At 43.8% G+C, this 19,442-nt stretch overlaps 1 protein-coding gene across 3 annotated transcripts in view; it reads left to right on the top strand.

The window, feature by feature from the left end:
* Positions 1 to 19,442, top strand: part of LOC149463402 (heat shock factor protein 3-like) — a 112,174-nt gene that overhangs the window by 12,049 nt on the left and 80,683 nt on the right. For all 3 annotated transcript variants that reach the window (XR_016312403.1, XM_089674895.1, XM_089674896.1), the window contains exons 2-3: positions 11,189 to 11,297; positions 14,770 to 14,897. Coding sequence is in view for 2 of the 3 variants with exons in the window: in XM_089674895.1 (XP_089531021.1) it covers positions 11,189 to 11,297; positions 14,770 to 14,897 (237 nt within the window). In the remaining variant the exon portion in view is untranslated. The remainder of the gene's footprint in view (positions 1 to 11,188; positions 11,298 to 14,769; positions 14,898 to 19,442) is intronic.

Below are 19,442 nucleotides of genomic sequence, written 5' to 3'. Positions count from 1 at the left end.
AGGTGGTTAGGGGCTGGGAATAAAGGACGGTGCTCGGAGGTGGGTAGGGGCTGGAACTAAAGGACGGTGCTCGGAGGTGGTTAGGGGCTGGAACTAAAGGACGGTGCTCGGAGGTGGTTAGGGGCTGGGAATAAAGGACGGTGCTCGGAGGTGGGTAGGGGCTGGAACTAAAGGACGGTGCTCGGAGGTGGTTAGGGGCTGGGAATAAAGGACGGTGCTCGGAGGTGGGTAGGGGCTGGAACTAAAGGACGGTGCTCGGAGGTGGTTAGGGGCTGGAACTAAAGGACGGTGCTCGGAGGTGGTTAGGGGCTGGGAATAAAGGACGGTGCTCGGAGGTGGGTAGGGGCTGGAACTAAAGGACGGTGCTCGGAGGTGGTTAGGGGCTGGGAATAAAGGACGGTGCTCGGAGGTGGGTAGGGGCTGGAACTAAAGGACGGTGCTCGGAGGTGGGTAAGGGCTGGAACTAAAGGACGGTGCTTGGAGGTGGGTAGCGGCTGGGACTAAAGGACGGTGCTCGGAGGTGGGTAAGGGCTGGAACTAAAGGATGGTGCTCGCAGGTGGTTAGGGGCGGAGACAAGAAGTGACTCAGAAGGGGAGTTCCTGCACCTATTCTCTGATGGAAAAAAAAAATCTGGTTGCACCAATTCTTAGTACTCGTGCAAACACTCCGATAACCGATACCTTTGCAGTGCGATTTGAGCCCATACAAAATGAATGGGCTCAAATTGCATTGCAAAGAATTGCATGTGGTTTCTGTCACAGCTCCTGTGTGAACCCAAGCTTGTCACTTGACTTTGAGTTCACACAGGAGGGGTAGGGGAAACCTCCCTGCATGACAGGTTCCACCAGCAAACCGCCAGAGGCTGAGGAAGAGAGCCGCTGAAGAGGTGGGGAACAAAGCCATGTAAGAGTCAGGAGGTGCCCAAGCTGCAGCCACTGATGTCCACAGTGGGATCGGGAGCTGGAGCTGGTGGAACTCCTCATGTAGGGAGATTTCCCCCGGTGCTCCTGTGTGACCTCAGGCTATAGTCACTATGAAAAGCTTGGGTTCAAACAGGAAACCGCACCGCATTCCTGTGCAAATCGCATTCAGTTCATACCTCTGTACAGAGCACTTCCCTTTCACTTATTTTGTAGAGCAGCTGAGGCTGCAGAAAAGAGTTTGTGTCCTCAATTCCTTTTGTTTGTCTAAAAAGGGAGGTCAAGGGTCTGTGTGGATCCCTGATATTTCACCAAAGCCCCCCCCCCTCTCCTTCCAGCAACGAGGTTAAAATAAAAAAAAAGTGGAAAAAAAAATAATAAACATAATTAACCACTTGCCTACCGGGCACTTTTAACCCCTTCCTGCCCAGGCCAATTTTCAGCTTTCAGCAATGTCACTCTTTGAATGACAATTGCACGGTCATGCAACACTGTACCCAAACCAAATGTTAATCTTTTTTTTTTTTTTAGACAGACCTTTCTTTTTTGGTGGTATTTAATCACCACTGGGGGTTTTATTTTTTGCTAAACAAATTCAACATTTTGAAAAACAGTTTGTTTTAAAATTTAGTAAATAAGTAATTTTTCTCCTTCACTGATGAGGCGGCACTGATTAGCACTGACAGGCATCGCTGATGGGCACTGATAGGTGGCACTGACGGGCACTGATAGGCGATACTGGCTGGCACTGATGGGTACTTATAGACTGCACTGATGAGGAGGCACTGATAGGCAGCACTGATGGCTATAGGTGGCATGGATTGGTACTTATAGACTGCACTGATGAGGCACTGATAGATGGCACTGATGGGCATTGACAGGCATCCCTGATGAGCACTGATAGGAGGCACTAATGGGTACTTATAGACTGCACTGATTAGGTGGCACTGAAAGGCAACACTGATCCCGCCCATCCGTCATTTTCCTATACGGCGGGCGGGAGGTGGTTAAGGGATCATTCACGCAGGTAGTCTGCCCACATGAATGTGTGGTTTGTTCATGTGGATGGAGCCACATGTTAGGCTTAGTACACACCTACAGGTGGAACCAAGTGCGGATGCATTACTTGTAGAGCGGTCCATTCATCTCCTAATGTGATGTCACCGCCCCTCCTCCCCACCCTGCCCAACCAGAGAACACTTTACAGTTCATCAAGAAAATGCTAAGTGTTCTCTGAATGACCCCATGGCGAGTAAGCGGCCTCTTGTGTTCACAGTGCAGCAGAGTGGGACTTGTAGCTCCAAAACAGCTGGAGCCCCAGGGTTGCCTACCCCTAGTGTAAACAATCTCCTGGCCACTTTAGCAGCAGAGAGATGGTTTATATGCAGGAGCGGCCATTCACAGCAGCGAAAAGGTTAAAGTGTTAAGTGAATGTGTGGTTGGGGGACTGAAAGTTGGTCTTTAATCACTTTGGTGACCGGAACCCTTTTTATCTGCCAGAACATAATGTAAAGCGGTGAATACAGAGAGCTGCACTGCTGGTAAAGAGCTCCAATAATTCAGCCTCACATTGCGATTCGGTGGGTTCAGGCATGAATGATCCTGTAGAAGATGTCAGTCACAGCATTCCGTTTCGGGAGCGTACCTGCTCTAGGCTACAGCTACACTATGCTATATGTTGCTGGAAATACATTTCCTTCCTCTTAGTCATTTTGCGCAGCAGTTGTAGCAAACATTTGCAGCACTGTCAGGGGACATTACAACGATTTTTGGATCAGTTTGTTCAAGAAAAGAGGATTTTATTTCTTGGGGTAAAATGAGTGACAAGAGTATAAAGCCTGAAAAATGGGTGCAAATGGGATCACTACAGCAACGCACTGCCATGGAACTCCGCCTACAGGTATAGCCACACTCCCTCATGGGTTTTTTTTTGTAAACCATTCTCTGTCTGGGGCAGTTTTTATTTCCTCACACACAAGATCAAATTTACATTTTTTACTGGAAAATTACTTAGAACCCCCAAACATATTTTTTCTGAAAGCAGAATTCCTGCAGAATAAAATGGTGTTTGTTGCAATTTTTTTTACCTCACACAATTTGTGCAGCCCTTTATCAAGCCAAAGGGGGGGGGGATACACCAAAATGCATTTTAGTGCACACAAATTTAATATAATACCTATTTGTTTTGTAAAATATAAGGTTGCAGTAAGTAAATAGATGCCAAACATGTCAAGATTTAAAATTCTACATGCCTGCGAAATGGCAGCAAACTACGATACCTAAAATTGTCCATAAATGATGCTTTAACGAAGTTCAAGATTTTGGGCATGATACACACACCCACAAAAAGGTCATTCCTAGTGGTGCACTGAAATGAAAATTCTGGTGCCAAAAATTCAAAATGCACTTGGCTGAAAACCGAAATGCACAGTTTTTAAAAATGAATATATATTCCTTTGATTAAAAAAAAATATATATATACCCCAATTTTTTTATAAAATATGAAAGAGGATGTTACGGCAAATAAACAGATACCCAACATGTCACGCTTTAAAATTGCGCAATGGCGTGAAACTGCGGTACTTAAAAAATCTCCATGGGTGATGCTTTAAAAATTTCTACAGGTTAGCAGTGTAAAGTTACAGAGGAGGTCTAGTGCAAGAATTATTGCTCTTGCTCTGACGTTCGTGGCGATACCTCACGTGTGTGGTTTGAACACCGTTTATATATGTAGGCATGGCCTACGTATGCGTTCACCACTAAATGCGAGCACGGGGCTACGGGAACACTTTAAATTTTTTAAATTTTTTTTTTGCACTGACCCTTTTTAAAAAAATGTCTAATCACTTTTATTCTTATAAGGAATGCATGCATCCCTTGTGATAGAAATAATAAGTGACAGGTCCTCTTTATGGAGAGATACGAGGTCAATAAGACCCCACATCTCTCCTCTGCAATGTAAAGCATTAGATAAAAAAAAAAAAGCATTTATCTAGGGCTTTAAAAAAAAAAATGGCTGGAACCAGAAGTGACATCGCTCCGGTCCTCCAAGGGCATAGAGATGAGTGGAGGCCATCTTTCCTACACTAATCTCTATGCCCAGTGCCGGGATTGTTTCATGGTTTCTCAGCTAAGGCTGAGAACTACCGAGCGCCGGCCGGTGGTGGCAGCGGCGAGGGGCGGGGTTTTTTCGGCACCTGTATCAGTGCTTTTTTTTTTCATATCGGCCGATGGCTGAAAGGGGTGTTTTCGGACAAAACTTTTTGGCCACCGAAATTTTGGTGCATCCTTAGTCATTCTTGTACACAAGATACATGTAGCCAATCCTGCCCTGCTTCCCTCTACCAGTACACAGCAATCCAGCTGTGATTATTGAAAGTCGCATTGCTGTGTACACAGAGAAGGTCCACTGCTTTTGCTGTCAAAAAAAGTGTTTATAAATAAGGGCTAGTTCACACTAGCTTTGAAAGCAGGCGTTTGAGGGGCGTTTTTAATGCTTCTCACACTCCTCTGGAAATGATACTATGGGCAGCACACAATGCTGTTCACATTATCAAAACAGAAAGCAGTAGCGTCACGTTGCTTCAAAATTGAAGCCTCATGTTGAGTCAGGAAGAGTTGAAGCCTTTCAATGCCTCCCATTCAAGTCTATGGTGACGCTCCTCAAACCTCCTGGCAGGCGTTTGCAGGGCTTTAATACCATTAGAGGTTATTATAGGCGTTTGTGGTGTGGTTTTAATGCTTGTAAAATACCTATGAAACGCCTCACAATCGCGCATAGGGCATTTGGGGAATATTTGTACCGTTTGTAAAACGCCCATACTAAAGCTCATTAACGCCTTTCTAACGCCCATACTAACGCAATAGGGGCTTTCTTGAAGAGTTAGAAATGTAGTCAAGTGTGAACAAGTCCTTACACTGCTCAGATACTACAGGAAGATACAAAGTAACATATTGCATTTGTAACACTTTCATTCCTCTGCAGATCAAAGGGATAAACTTCCATCTGCAGATGAAGTGAGGTAAAGCAGAGTTCTGCCCCTCCCTCCCAAAAATTAAAAGTCAGCAGCTACAAATACTGTAGCTGCTGACTTTTAATATTAGGGCACTTACCTGTCCAGAGATCCAGCGATGTCCTCACCCCGAGCCGATTCTTCAATCATCTTGAAAGCCATCTTGACTAAGGAAAACCGGTCTCTGCGCTTTGTGAATGGGCCGTAGTCCTCTAGGACCTGTGAAGTGTATCAGAGGGATGGAGGGGCGAACTTTCAGCTCTGGTCGCCGGTCTGGTTAATATTTAAACTTTTTTTTTTACCATTTTATTGGATATATGTTATAGCAGAAAGCAAAAAAAAAATATTTTTTTTTTCAAAATTTTCGTTTATGTAATAAAAAAATTAAAAACCCAGTAGTGATTAAAGTGATATTAAAGGCCTAATTTTTTTTTTTTTGTAAATAACAAACACATCATACTTACCTTTTCTCTGCAGTGGTTTTGTACAGAGCAGCCTGAATCCTCTTTTCCTCAGGTCCCCCACCGGCGCTCCTGGCCCCTCCCTCCTGTCGGGTGCCCCCACAGCAAGCAGCTTGCTATGGGGGCACCTGCTGCTCCGTGTGTCCATTCACTCTTCTCACTGGCTGTGATTGACCCACTCTCTTCTCATTGGCTCACTAGCTGTGATTGACAGTACTAATGACATCTGGTTAACATCTGGGTTAATCAAAGGGTATATATGTGTATGTACACACACACACATAGTGAAGGAAGGAAGTATTTGATCCCCTGCTGATTTTGAATGTTTGCCCACTCTCACAGAAATGATCAGTCTAAAAATCGAATGGTAGGTGTATTGTAACACTGAGAGACAGGATAGCAACACAAAATTCAAAAGAAATGCATGTCTAACAAATGATGACTGATTTTCATGTTTATGAGGGAAATAAGTATTTGATCCCCTTCACAAAACACGACTTAGTACTTGGTGGCAAATACCTTGTTGGCAATCACAGAGGACAGACGTTTCCTGTAGTTGGCCACCAGGTTTGCACACATCTCAGGAGGGATTTTGGCCCACTCCTCTTGGCAGATCCTCTCCAAGTCATTAAGATTTGGTGGCTGACGTTTGGCAACTCGAACTTTCAGCTCCCTCCACAGATTTTCAATTGGATTAAGGTCTGGAGATTGGCTAGGCCACTCCAGGACCTTAATGTGCTTCTTCTTGAGCCTTTGTTGCCTTGGCTGTGTGTTTTGGGTCATTATCATGCTGGAACACCCATCCACGACCCATATCCAATACCCTGGCTGAGGGAAGAAGGTTCTCACCCAAGATTTGATGGTACATTGCCCCGTCCATCATCCCTTTGATGCGGTGCAGTTGTCCTGTCCCCTAAAGCAGAGTGTTTCCACCACCATGTTTGACGGTTGGGATGGTGTTCTTGGGGTCATAGGCAGCATTCCTCCTCCTCCAAACATGGCGAGTTGAGTTGATGCCAAAGAGCTGGATTTTGGTCTCATCTGACCACAACACTTTCAACCAGTCCTCCTCTGCATCATTCAGATGTTCAGTGGCGAACTTCAGACGAGCCTGGACATGTGCTTTCTTGAGCAGAGGGACCTTGCGGGCACTGCAGGATTTCAATCCTTGTCGGTGTAGTGTGTTACCAATTGTTTTCTTGCTGACTGTGGTCCCAGCTGCCTGGAGATCATTGACAAGATCCTCACGTGTAGTTCTGGGATAATTCCTCACTGTTCTCATGATCATTGATACTCCACGAGATGAGATCATGCATGGTGCACCAGACCTAAGGAGACTGACAGTTGTTTTGTGTTTATTCCATTTGCGAATGATTGCACCAACTGTTGTCACCTTCTCACCAAGCTGCTTGGCGATAGTTTGGTAGCCCAGTCTAGCCTTGTGTAGGTCTACAATCTTGTCCCTGACATCCTTGGACAGCTCTTTGGTGTTTGCCATGGTGGAGAGTTTGGAATCTGATTGTTTGATTGCTCCTGTGGACAGGTGTCTTTTATACAAGTAACAAAATGAGATTAGCAGCACTCCATTTAAGAGACTGCTTCTAATCTCAGCTTGTTACCTGTATGAAAGACACCAGGTAGCCATAAATCCTGCTGAATGATAGGGGATCAAATACTTATTTCCCTCATGAACATGCAAATAAGTGCATAATTTGTTAGACATGCATTTCTTTTGAATTTGTTGTTGCTATTCTGTCTCTCAGTGTTACAATACACCTACCATTCTATTTTTAGACTGATCATTTCTTTGTGAGTGGGCAAACATTCAAAATCAGCAGGGGATCAAATACTTATTATACTTATTTCCTTCATTGTATGTGTGTGTGTGTGTGTATATATATATATATATACATATATATACACAGTATATACAGTGGGGATCGAAAGTTTGGGCACCCCAGCTAAAAATTTGTATTAATGTGCATAAAGAAGCCAAGGAAAGATGGAAAAATCTCCAAAAGGCATCACATTACAGATTAGACATTCTTATAATATGTCAACAAAAGTTAGATTTTATTTCCATCATTTACACTTTCAAAATAACCGAAAACAAAAAAATGGCGTCTGTAAAAGTTTGGGCACCCTGCAGAGTTCTAATCTTGTACTGCCTCCTTTGGCTTTTGGTAGTCAGCCAAGAGTTTTTCAATTCTTGTTTGAGGTATCTTTGCCCATTCTTCCTTACAAAAGTCTTCCAGTTCTTTGAGATTTCTGGGCTGTCTGTCACGCACTGCTCTTTTAAGGTCTATCCATAGATTTTCAATTATGCTGAGGTCAGGAGATTGTGAAGGCCATGGCAAAACCTTCAGTTTACGCCTCTTGATGTAATCCCCCGTGGATTTCAAGGTGTGTTTAGGATCATTATCCATTTGTAGAAGCCATCCTCTCTTTAACTTCAGCTTTTTCACAGATGGCATCAAGTTACCATCCAAAATTTGCTGAAATTTTATTGAATCCATTTTTCCTTCTACTCGTGAGATGTTCCCTGTGCCACTGGCTGCAACACAACCCCAAAGCATGATTGATCCAACCCCATGCTTAACAGTTGGACAGAGGTTCTTTTCATTAAATTCTGTGCCCCTTCTTCTCCAAACGTACCTTTGCTCATTCCGGTTAAAAAGTTCAATTTTAACCTCATCAGTCCACAGAACTTGTTTCCAAAATGCATCAGGCTTGTCTATATGTTCATTTGCAAAGTTCAAACGATGATTTTTGTGGTGAGGATGTAGAAGAGGTTTTCTTCTGATGACTCTTCCATGAAGACCATATTTGTACAAGTATCTCTTTATAGTGGAATAGTGTACCACAACTCCAGCGTCTGCCAGATCTTTCTGGAGGGATCGTGCAGTCAAACGTGGGTTTTGAATCGTTTTTCTCACAATCCTGCGAGCTGTTCTGTCTGATATTTTTCTTGGTCTTCTAGATCTTGCTTTAACTTCCCCTGTTCCTGATGACTGCCATTTCTTAATTACATTCCGAACAGAGGATATTGACATCTGAAAACGCTTTGCTATCTTCTTATAGCCTTCTCCAGCTTTGTGAGCGTCAACTATATTCAGTTTCAGTTTTCTAGACAACTGCTTAGAAGAACCCATGGTGCTGATTGTTGGGGCAAGGTCAGATGAGACTGGGCATTTAAAACCTTTGAGATTGACATCACCTGGTCTTCCCAGACGATGACTGAGAACAATCCATGACACTGGCAGGTCTCAGCTTTGCAAAGGGGGCAGTGCATGCTATAAATTCTGCAGGGTGCCCAAACTTTTGCAGACGCCATTTTTTTGTTTTCTGTTATTTTGAAAGTGTAAATGATGGAAATAAAATCTAACTTTTGTTGACATATTATAAGAATGTCTAATCTGTAATTTGATGCCTTTTGGAGATTTTTCCATCTTTCCTTGGCTTCTTTATGCACATTAATACAAACTTTTAGCTGGGGTGCCCAAACTTTCGATCCCCACTGTGTGTGTGTGTGTGTGTGTATATATATACATATATATATATATATATATATATATATATAAAATGTGATTTTGCACAGCCCTGTAGCAGTTCTTCTAATATAGGGCAGCGGGGAAGTGGTTAAACTGTTCAAAAAAAGGAAAACATGCGTTTTGTTGCTTTTCATTGTCAAATGATTGTGAGAAATAATGTTACAAGAGAATTACAAGAAAAAGCATTTTTTATCAAAGAAAAAAACAATATATGTATTACAATATTATGTTTAGAAGAAATGTAAAAATTGCTCAGAGGGGGGATGGGTATGAGGCGAAGTGGATAAAAGCCTTTACAGGTTATCAGTCATCTGTGAATTATGGTCCCAGAAAGAATGCCCTGACTCTGATGTTCGCACCGATACCTCACATTTGGTGCAATCACTGTTTACATATATATACCAGACCCGTGCACGTGTTTGCATTTATGTGTATGCATAGGTAGATGAGAGTGCTTTACATTTTTTTTTTTATAATGTTTATTTAAATTTGTTTATTTTACAATTGAAAACATTTTTTTTTTCATTTAACTTTATTGCTATCACAAGGAGGCGAACAAGCCCCATTGTGAAAGCTTTGGGTCGGTGACAGGTGTTCTTTATGGGGACATCAGAAGACATTTGACCCCCAGTGTCTCCACTGCCCTCCAGGGCAGCTGATTAGACACAGATTGTGTATGATCAGCTGCTTCCCTGGCTATGGCAACCAAGAAATGGCGGCTCTGAAATTGGAAGTGACACAAATCCTCATCGCTATTATTATTATACAGGATTTATATAGCGCCAACAGTTTGCTCAGCGCTTTACAATATAACGGGAGATAATACAGCAACAATACAGTTCAATACAAGAGGGTTAGGAGGGCCCTGCTACAATCTGAACTTCATTTGTCACAGAGGAGATCAGGGAATGAATGTTCCTCCATCTCTGCGGAAAGCCATCACCCCCATTTACCATAGTCACAGTAAAGGGGGGTGGGGCCTTCAAAGCTCCAGGATCACTTTTTCCTGACAATCACCAGCTGGAAAAAGGTACCTGCTATAGTCAGGATCCTGGTATGACCACATCCTAGCCAGCATGTTTTAACCACTTCTTCACTGCGCTGTAGCCGAAAGACAGCTACAAGTGCGGCTCTTCAGTTCTGGGAGGGTGTCAATGGATGTCCTCTCAGAATCCCGCCTCCCACACCCTGTCGCACAGGTGAGCTCTGTGATTGCTGTGTCCTTTTAACACAGCAGATCACAGATCATGGTAAAGTGCCAATCACAGTGGCCCTCTACCATGTGTCCAATTACAGCTGGTCACGTGTAAGGAAATGAGAGCTGATAACCAGCAAGGCGGAGGCGTCCTGCACACTGGACATTATAAAACCGCCTGAAGCGTTAGCTGTAGAAAGCTGCGTTGAATTCTTGTGTTTTTTAGCAGTTTTGCATTTGTTTTTCAGCATTTGCTTTTTTTAGCGTTTTTTTTTTTCCCACAAAACTATACTCCCTCTTGAGACTCACAAACGCTGGATAGCAGCATTTTGCATTATTAAAGTGTTTTTACAGCTGAAAAACTCCTCTTCAAACACAGTAGTTCTGTTTTTTGTTTTTTTTTTTTTTCAGCCTGAAATCACCTCTGCCAAAAAATGCTGTTAAAAGCCTAGGTCTGCTGGACACATAGGATAACATGCTGGGGAGTTTACTGGCTGTAGAAAAAAACGCCCGATGCCCAAAACAGACGCTGTAAAAACACCCCGTGTGCATGAAGCCTGACGGTACATTGTTTACAATGATCATCAGGATGCTGATCATCAGTGTCCATCAATGTAGCCGCATCAGTACACATCAGTGCAGAAGAAAAATTACTGATTTGCAAAATTGTAAATGAAATGAAAAAAGGTTGGGGAGGTTTTTTCAGCATTTTTGGTCTTTTTTTCATTTGTTTAGCAAGAAAAAAAAAAAGAACTGAGTGGTGATTAAGTACCTCCAAACAAAAAGCTCTGTATATTTAAAAAAAAAAAAAGATAAAAATGTAATTTGCGTACAGTGTTGAAAGCTGAAAATTATCCTGGGCAGGAAGGGGGTGAAAGTGCCTGGTATTGAAGTGGTTGAATCTTCTGCAATGACCTCCACATCCCTACTGTGTCCTATTGGAAAATGATGCGAGGAGTCAGCGCAGCGAGGACACTTATGGATGTTTTAGTGATAATATTGTCATTTCACAAGTTTAGGTTATTTTTTTTCTTTTTGTCTCCACAGGATGGCCAGAACTTCTGCATCTTGGACGACCAGCGGTTTTCTAAAGAAATTCTGCCCAAGTATTTTAAACACAACAATTTGTCCAGCTTTATCCGCCAGCTAAACATGTGTAAGTATAAACTGCATGGAAAAGTATGAGTACAAAGGAGTTGTATGCAGGTGCTGGAGTGCATGCAAATCGCACATATTCATGCAGCTGCACAGAAACTATGCAGGGGTGTTATTATGTCTTAAGCCTGGTACATACTAGTGCAACTGCAATTTCATCTGATTTCCAGTGCGATTACCTAGTGCAACTGCAGTACAACTTGCATTTGTCATACTACTGTGTTTTCTGGGGGGGGTCAAACACGCACTGGAATCGCATCACAAATGCATTTTTGATGCATCCCATTGACGTTTATGAGGCACAGAAATGCACTGAATCGCACCAAGGTAGCAGAGGACCCTTCCACAAAATCAGATCGCATTTCCATTGTCATGCAATTCTGTGGGACTCAAGTTGCTTTGGAAATCGCACCAGTGTGAACCAGGCCTCAGTGGCAACCTCACTCACTGAAAAACCTGGTGCTTTTGCACCATACGATTTTGGTTTGGCTGAATTTTAAAACAAGGCAGGAACCTTTTTTCTCTGCAGAAAAGGCAGGCACATAAGCCCATTCATTTGAATGGGCTGCCATGCCCATGCACCCGAGGGCTTTCAGCAAAGTTTCAGGTCAGTGTCGGGTATTTGCTGCATTGACAGGGTGGAGCAGCAACTGAGGAATGGCAGAGTTTACTTGCACACATTCAATGTTGGGATGTATTGGGCTAGAACAGCCAGGGTGGTGGGGGCAGGGCCCTTTTAAAGCTGAAGGTAAGTTAGCAGTAATGTAATCTGAGACGTGCATGAGCGGGGGGGCATTGAATTGCCCCCAGACTCGCCTGACCTAAATCCAATAGAACACCTCTGGGATGTCATGTTTTCAGTCCATCCAACGGTACCGGGATGCACCTCAGACTGTCCAGGAACTCAGTGATGCCCTGGTCTAGATCTGGGAGGAAATCCCCCAGGACACCATCCGTCTCATTAGGAGCATACCCCGACGTTGTCAGGCATGCATACAAGCACTTGTGGGCCATACGAACTACTGAGGACCATTCTGAGTTGCTGCAATTAAATTTCAGCAAAATAGACTAGCCTGCTGCACCATTTTTTCACTTTGATTTTTGGGGTGTCTGAATTCAGTCCTCTGTAGGTCGATCATTTTCATTTCCATCAAACAATAGGGCATCCTTACATTCCTAACACATTACCCAGTCCTTATCAGTATAGATTTCCAGCATGAGGTTTTTCCTCATTGAGATCTCCAATAACTCCTATAGCATGTCCCCAGTCTCCAGTAACTCCTGTAGCATGTCTCCAGTAACTCCTGTAGCATGTCTCCAGTAACTCCTGTAGCATGTCTCCAGTAACTCCTGTAGCATGTCTCCAGTAACTCCTGTAGCATGTCTCCAGTAACTCCTGTAGCATGTCTCCAGTAACTCCTGTAGCATGTCTCCAGTAACTCCTGTAGCATGTCTCCAGTAACTCCTGTAGCATGTCTCCAGTAACTCCTGTAGCATGTCTCCAGTAACTCCTGTAGCATGTCTCCAGTAACTCCTGTAGCATGTCTCCAGTAACTCCTGTAGCATGTCTCCAGTAACTCCTGTAGCATGTCTCCAGTAACTCCTGTAGCATGTCTCCAGTAACTCCTGTAGCATGTCTCCAGTAACTCCTGTAGCATGTCTCCAGTAACTCCTGTAGCATGTCTCCAGTAACTCCTGTAGCATGTCTCCAGTAACTCCTGTAGCATGTCTCCAGTAACTCCTGTAGCATGTCTCCAGTAACTCCTGTAGCATGTCTCCAGTAACTCCTGTAGCATGTCTCCAGTCTCCCAACAACTCCTACGGCATGTCTCCAGTCTCCCAACAACTCCTACGGCATGTCTCCAGTCTCCCAACAACTCCTACGGCATGTCTCCAGTCTCCCAACAACTCCTACGGCATGTCTCCAGTCTCCCAACAACTCCTACGGCATGTCTCCAGTCTCCCAACAACTCCTACGGCATGTCTCCAGTCTCCAATAACTCCTACGGCACGCACGCAGTCTCCCAATAACTCCTATTTCATGCCCCCGACTTACACCCTGCCCCCAGTCTCCAACAACTCTTACAGCATGAGGAGGGAGTTACAATAGTCAAGGCGAGAGATAACCAGGGAGTGAATAAGTTGCTTAGTAGTTTCAGAGGTTAAGAACGGTTGTATCTTGGAGATGTTTGAGAGGTGAAGTCTACAAGATTTGGACAGCGATTGGATTTGGGGCTGAAAGGACAGATGGGAGTCTAGGATTACACCTAGTACCCTGGCATGAGGGGAGGGACTGATGGTTGTGTTATTGGTCTTGATGGAGAAATCAGGGGAGGGGGCACGGGCTGGAGGGAATAGTATGAGCTCAGTTTTAGAAAGATTTAGTTTGAGGAAGTGGAGTGACATCCATGCTGATATGTCACTTGTCACAACATGTCCCCAGTCTCCAACAACTCATGTGGCATGTTCCCAGTCTCTGGCCATATTTTATATCATGCCCACTTTATTGTGGCGTGTGTCTGCTGTCTCTGACATTGAATATTCACTGCATTTTATGTGCGTCCCTTTGGTAATATTGGGGACCACACTTGAAGCCCTCCATATCAAGAAAATTGACCATCATCGAACACTTTCCTCCCCCGTCTGAGTGTTCCTGGCTTACCCTTTTCATTAATTGGATTTCAGTTCTTACAACCACAGAGGCTCAGCATCATGTGTGAGCATTATCTAGGGTGGTCTGCATACAATTGCAGCCTGTTTAGGAATGCCTACTCCTCCAGACTGACACCTACCCATAAAGAAATTTTATTTGCATAACTCCTCCCTAAAGCCAGCCCACTGCTTGCATCAGAACTGAGGGCACTTAGAGGAGTGCTGTGATGTTGTCAGGAAGCGATGTACAGCATCCTGCCAGCCCCTCCCATCAGCCAAGATCTGGGTGAATTGCATAGAAAAGCACAGACCCTGGGTAAAAAGAAACCCAAACTATGTAATGAAAACAGGTTTCCTAAAAAAAAATAATGCCTGTTGATATGGTACGGGGGTGATGAACCAATGCAAAATATAAGAATATTAAACTTCATATTTTAAACATTTTGGCTTTAAAAGTTTCCGTCAGAACGTAAATGCTGACGGATTCATAAGCTACATATATTATAACACATGTGGCTTTGAAATGGTTTGACTTCCTTTGTGTAGAACTGAAATTAGCAAAGTGAAGGCAGCTGTCATATACTATAATGGCTCAGCTGTGCTTTTCTTGGAAGAAGTGATTAAGATTTTCTTTCTTTTTTCTTTAATGTTCTGAACATTGTATTTTAATTCTTCACGTGTTCCCGGTTCATGTGGCCATGCATTATGTCACTGCTTTCTGAATACAGCTCTATACTGGAGAAAATTTTAGTCCTATTAATTCTGACCTTTTCTCTCCAATAATCACATTATTTAAAAGTCCATTTTCCCCCTCCCTGCAGATGGATTCAGAAAGGTGTTGAGTCTGGAGAGCGGGCTCATGAGATCGGAACACAGTGCTGCCATCGAATTTCAGCACCCCTTCTTTAAAAAAGGAGGAGTGGAACTCTTGGAAAATATCAAACGGAAGGTAAAGATCGCTGTTTTTGTCTTTCTTTTTAAAGTGGTATTAAAGGTCCGGGGTTTGTGTTTTGTTCTTTTAAACAAACATGTCATGCTTACTTGTTCTGTATAATAGTTTTGCATAGAGCAGCCCGATCCCCCTCTTCTTGGTTCCCCCTCTCGTGCTCCTGGCTCCTCCCTCCTTATCAGTGCCCCCAATAGTAAACCGCTTGCTTTGGGGCCACTGGTGCATGCTCACTCCCGAGCCCTGCTCCATGCATACATAACACATACACAGCCGTTGCTCTGCCCCACCCCCTGCTCTCTCCTTACTGGCTGTGATTGACAGCAGTTGGAGGCAATGGCTCCTGCTGCTGTGTCTCAACCAATGAGGAGAGAGAGTTCCGGAATAGCCATAGTTCCCATACAGATCGCTGGATCGAGACCGGGCTCAGGTGAGTCTTGGGGGGAGGGATCAGCGCAAAGTAGGTTTTTTAACTTTTATGCATGGAAAACATGCAGATAAAATACATATATGAAAGAAAGCTGTTCTTTATTATATTTTTATTAAACACGTTTTACAAAATTCCAACGCAACACTAATACATGATCTTCTACAACACATTATACAATCCACTTTCCCTCCCCCCCTGTTCCCCCCCCCCCCCTTCCCATCTCTCGAAACCTCCCCTCCCCTCCCCTTCCCCTCTTGTGTGTTCTTCTGTTTACTCTCTCTATACCGTTATTATACGTCATATCTCTCTGTTCCCCCCTCTGCTATTTCCTTCTTCTCTTTATCCCACCAGGTCATCATATTTCTGTGTAACCCTACAATCACATCATCTTTCCCATATTTGTTTTTAAATTTTACCATTTTTTCCTCTCCACTGTGATAAAGTTCTTCTATCCTATAGCCATATTCCACCCTCGTTATCCAATCCTTAACCTTTGGTGCTTCTTGAGACTTCCAAAATGTGGGTATTAATCCTTTCGCTGCATTAAATAAATTAAATACAATTGTGCTCTTATATTGTTTTGCTGTAAGACAGGTATTATGAAATAAACACACCCATGGGTCCATTATTGTATTTCTCCTGTAATTTCTGTTATTTGTTGTATTATCCTCTGCCAAAAATACTGTATTTTGGGACATTCCCACCATATGTGTATCATTGTATCCTCTATCCCACATCCCCTCAAACCGAGCGGCCAATTCTCTGGATGGTACTTATGAGCTCTACTCTGCGTATCGTACCATCTACTCAGGAATTTGAAGTTAATTTCTACTTTATTCACATCAGTTGCCACATGTGCAATTCTAATTATTTTCTTTTCTGTTATTCATTTAACTGTGTTACCAATTCCTTTTCCCATTTTTCTATATATTGTGGAAAAACCGGTTCAGATATTATAGTGAGTGTCTTATACATGCGATGTTTTTGTGCTCCGTTTAAATTCATCAATTGTTCTAATGAATGGGTTCAAGTTTTATTGGCTGCGGAATTGCTACAACAAAATGTTTAAGTTGGTGATACTAACTTTCATCTATCACAGGGGTCTCCAAACTGTCGAAACAAAGGGCCAGCTTATTGTCCTTCAGACTGTAGGGGGGCCAAAGTGGTCAGTGGGAGTAGAAAATTTCCCAGAGAAAGTGGGAGTAAAAAACATGACAAAGTTTGTAGTCAGTAGAAGGAGGAATAGTGTCCAGTCATTGGTATTAATTGGAGGAATAGTGCCGCATCGCTGGTATTTGTTGGAGGAATAGTGCCCTATCATTGGTGACAGTGAGAGGAATAGTGCCCCATCATTGGTGACAGTGGGAGGAATAGTGCCCCATCATTGGTATCAGTGGGAGGAATAGTGCCTCATCATTGATTTCAGTGAGAGGGATAGTGCCCCATCATTGGTATCAGTGAGAGGAATAGTGCCCCATCATTGGTATCAGTGAGAGGAATAGTGCCCCATCATTGGTATCAGTGAGAGGAATAGTGCCCCATCATTGGTATCAGTGGGAGGAATAGTGCCTCATCATTGGTATCAGTGAGAGGAATAGTGCCCCATCATTGGTATCAGTGAGAGGGATAGTGCCCCATCATTGGTTTCAGTGAGAGGGATAGTGCCCCATCATTGGTTTCAGTGAGAGGGATAGTGCCCCATCATTGGTATCAGTGAGAGGGATAGTGCCCCATCATTGGTATCAGTGAGAGGGATAGTGCCCCATCATTGGTATCAGTGAGAGGGATAGTGCCCCATCATTGGTATCAGTGAGAGGAATAGTGCCCCATCATTGGTATCAGTGAGAGGGATAGTGCCCCTTAATTGGTATTGGTTGGAGGTATAGTTCCCCATCATTAGTATTAGTAGGAGGAACAGTGCCCCATCATTGGTATCAGTGAGAGGAATAGTGCCCCATCATTGGTATCAGTGGGAGGAATAGTGCCCCATCATTGGTATCAGTGAGAGGAATAGTGCCCCATCATTGGTATCAGTGAGAGGAATAGTGCCCCATCATTGGTATCAGTGGGAGGAATAGTGCCTCATCATTGAATGGGTTCAAGTTTTATTGGCTGCGGAATTGCTACAACAAAATGTTTAAGTTGGTGATACTAACTTTCATCTATCACAGGGGTCTCCAAACTGTCGAAACAAAGGGCCAGCTTATTGTCCTTCAGACTGTAGGGGGGCCAAAGTGGTCAGTGGGAGTAGAAAATTTCCCAGAGAAAGTGGGAGTAAAAAACATGACATAAAGTTTGTAGTCAGTAGAAGGAGGAATAGTGTCCAGTCATTGGTATTAATTGGAGGAATAGTGCCGCATCGCTGGTATTTGTTGGAGGAATAGTGCCCTATCATTGGTGACAGTGAGAGGAATAGTGCCCCATCATTGGTGACAGTGGGAGGAATAGTGCCCCATCATTGGTATCAGTGGGAGGAATAGTGCCCCATCATTGGTGTCAGTGGGAGGAATAGTGCCCCATCATTGGTGTCAGTGGGAGGAATAGTGCCTCATCATTGATTTCAGTGAGAGGGATAGTGCCCCATCATTGGTATCAGTGAGAGGAATAGTGCCCCATCATTGGTATCAGTGAGAGGAATAGTGCCCCATCATTGGTATCAGTGAGAGGGATAGTGCCCCTTAATTGGTATTGGTTGGAGGTATAGTTCCCCATCATTAGTATTAGTAGGAGGAACAGTGCCCCATCATTGGTATCAGTGAGAGGAATAGTGCCCCATCATTGGTATCAGTGAGAGGAATAGTGCCCCATCATTGGTATCAGTGAGAGGAATAGTGCCCCATCATTGGTATCAGTGGGAGGAATAGTGCCTCATCATTGAATGGGTTCAAGTTTTATTGGCTGCGGAATTGCTACAACAAAATGTTTAAGTTGGTGATACTAACTTTCATCTATCACAGGGGTCTCCAAACTGTCGAAACAAAGGGCCAGCTTATTGTCCTTCAGACTGTAGGGGGGCCAAAGTGGTCAGTGGGAGTAGAAAATTTCCCAGAGAAAGTGGGAGTAAAAAACATGACATAAAGTTTGTAGTCAGTAGAAGGAGGAATAGTGTCCAGTCATTGGTATTAATTGGAGGAATAGTGCCGCATCGCTGGTATTTGTTGGAGGAATAGTGCCCTATCATTGGTGACAGTGGGAGGAATAGTGCCCCATCATTGGTATCAGTGGGAGGAATAGTGCCCCATCATTGGTGTCAGTGGGAGGAATAGTGCCCCATCATTGGTGTCAGTGGGAGGAATAGTGCCTCATCATTGATTTCAGTGAGAGGGATAGTGCCCCATCATTGGTATCAGTGAGAGGAATAGTGCCCCATCATTGGTATCAGTGAGAGGAATAGTGCCCCATCATTAGTATCAGTGAGAGGAATAGTGCCTCATCATTGGTATCAGTGAGAGGAATAGTGCCCCATCATTGGTATCAGTGAGAGGGATAGTGCCCCATCATTGGTTTCAGTGAGAGGGATAGTGCCCCATCATTGGTTTCAGTGAGAGGGATAGTCCCCCATCATTGGTTTCAGTGAGAGGGATAGTGCCCCATCATTGGTTTCAGTGAGAGGGATAGTGCCCCATCATTGGTATCAGTGAGAGGGATAGTGCCCCATCATTGGTATCAGTGAGAGGGATAGTGCCCCTTAATTGGTATTGGTTGGAGGTATAGTTCCCCATCATTAGTATTAGTAGGAGGAACAGTGCCCCATCATTGGTATCAGTGAGAGGAATAGTGCCCCTTCATTGGTATCAGTGAGAGGAATAGTGCCCCATCATTGGTATCAGTGAGAGGAATAGTGCCCCATCATTGGTATCAGTGGGAGGAATAGTGCCCCATCATTGGTATCAGTGGGAGGAAAAGTGCCACTTAATTGGTGTTGGTTGTAGGAATAGTGCCACATCATTGATGCCAGTAGGATGAATAGTGCCCCGTCATTGGTATTAGTTGTAGAAATAGTGCCTAATTGTTTATATCAGTGGGTGGAATTGTGCCCCATCGTTGTCAGTGGAAGGAAAAATGCCCCATTGTTGGTGTCAGTGAGAAGAATGGAGCCCCACTGTTGGTGCCAGTGT

Source organism: Staurois parvus, unplaced genomic scaffold (genome assembly GCF_062004578.1).
Source record: "Staurois parvus isolate SC_StPar_1 unplaced genomic scaffold, SC_StPar_1.0 ptg000154l, whole genome shotgun sequence".
Lineage (NCBI taxonomy): Eukaryota > Metazoa > Chordata > Amphibia > Anura > Ranidae > Staurois > Staurois parvus.
This window is presented reverse-complemented; position numbering and strand designations above follow the sequence as displayed.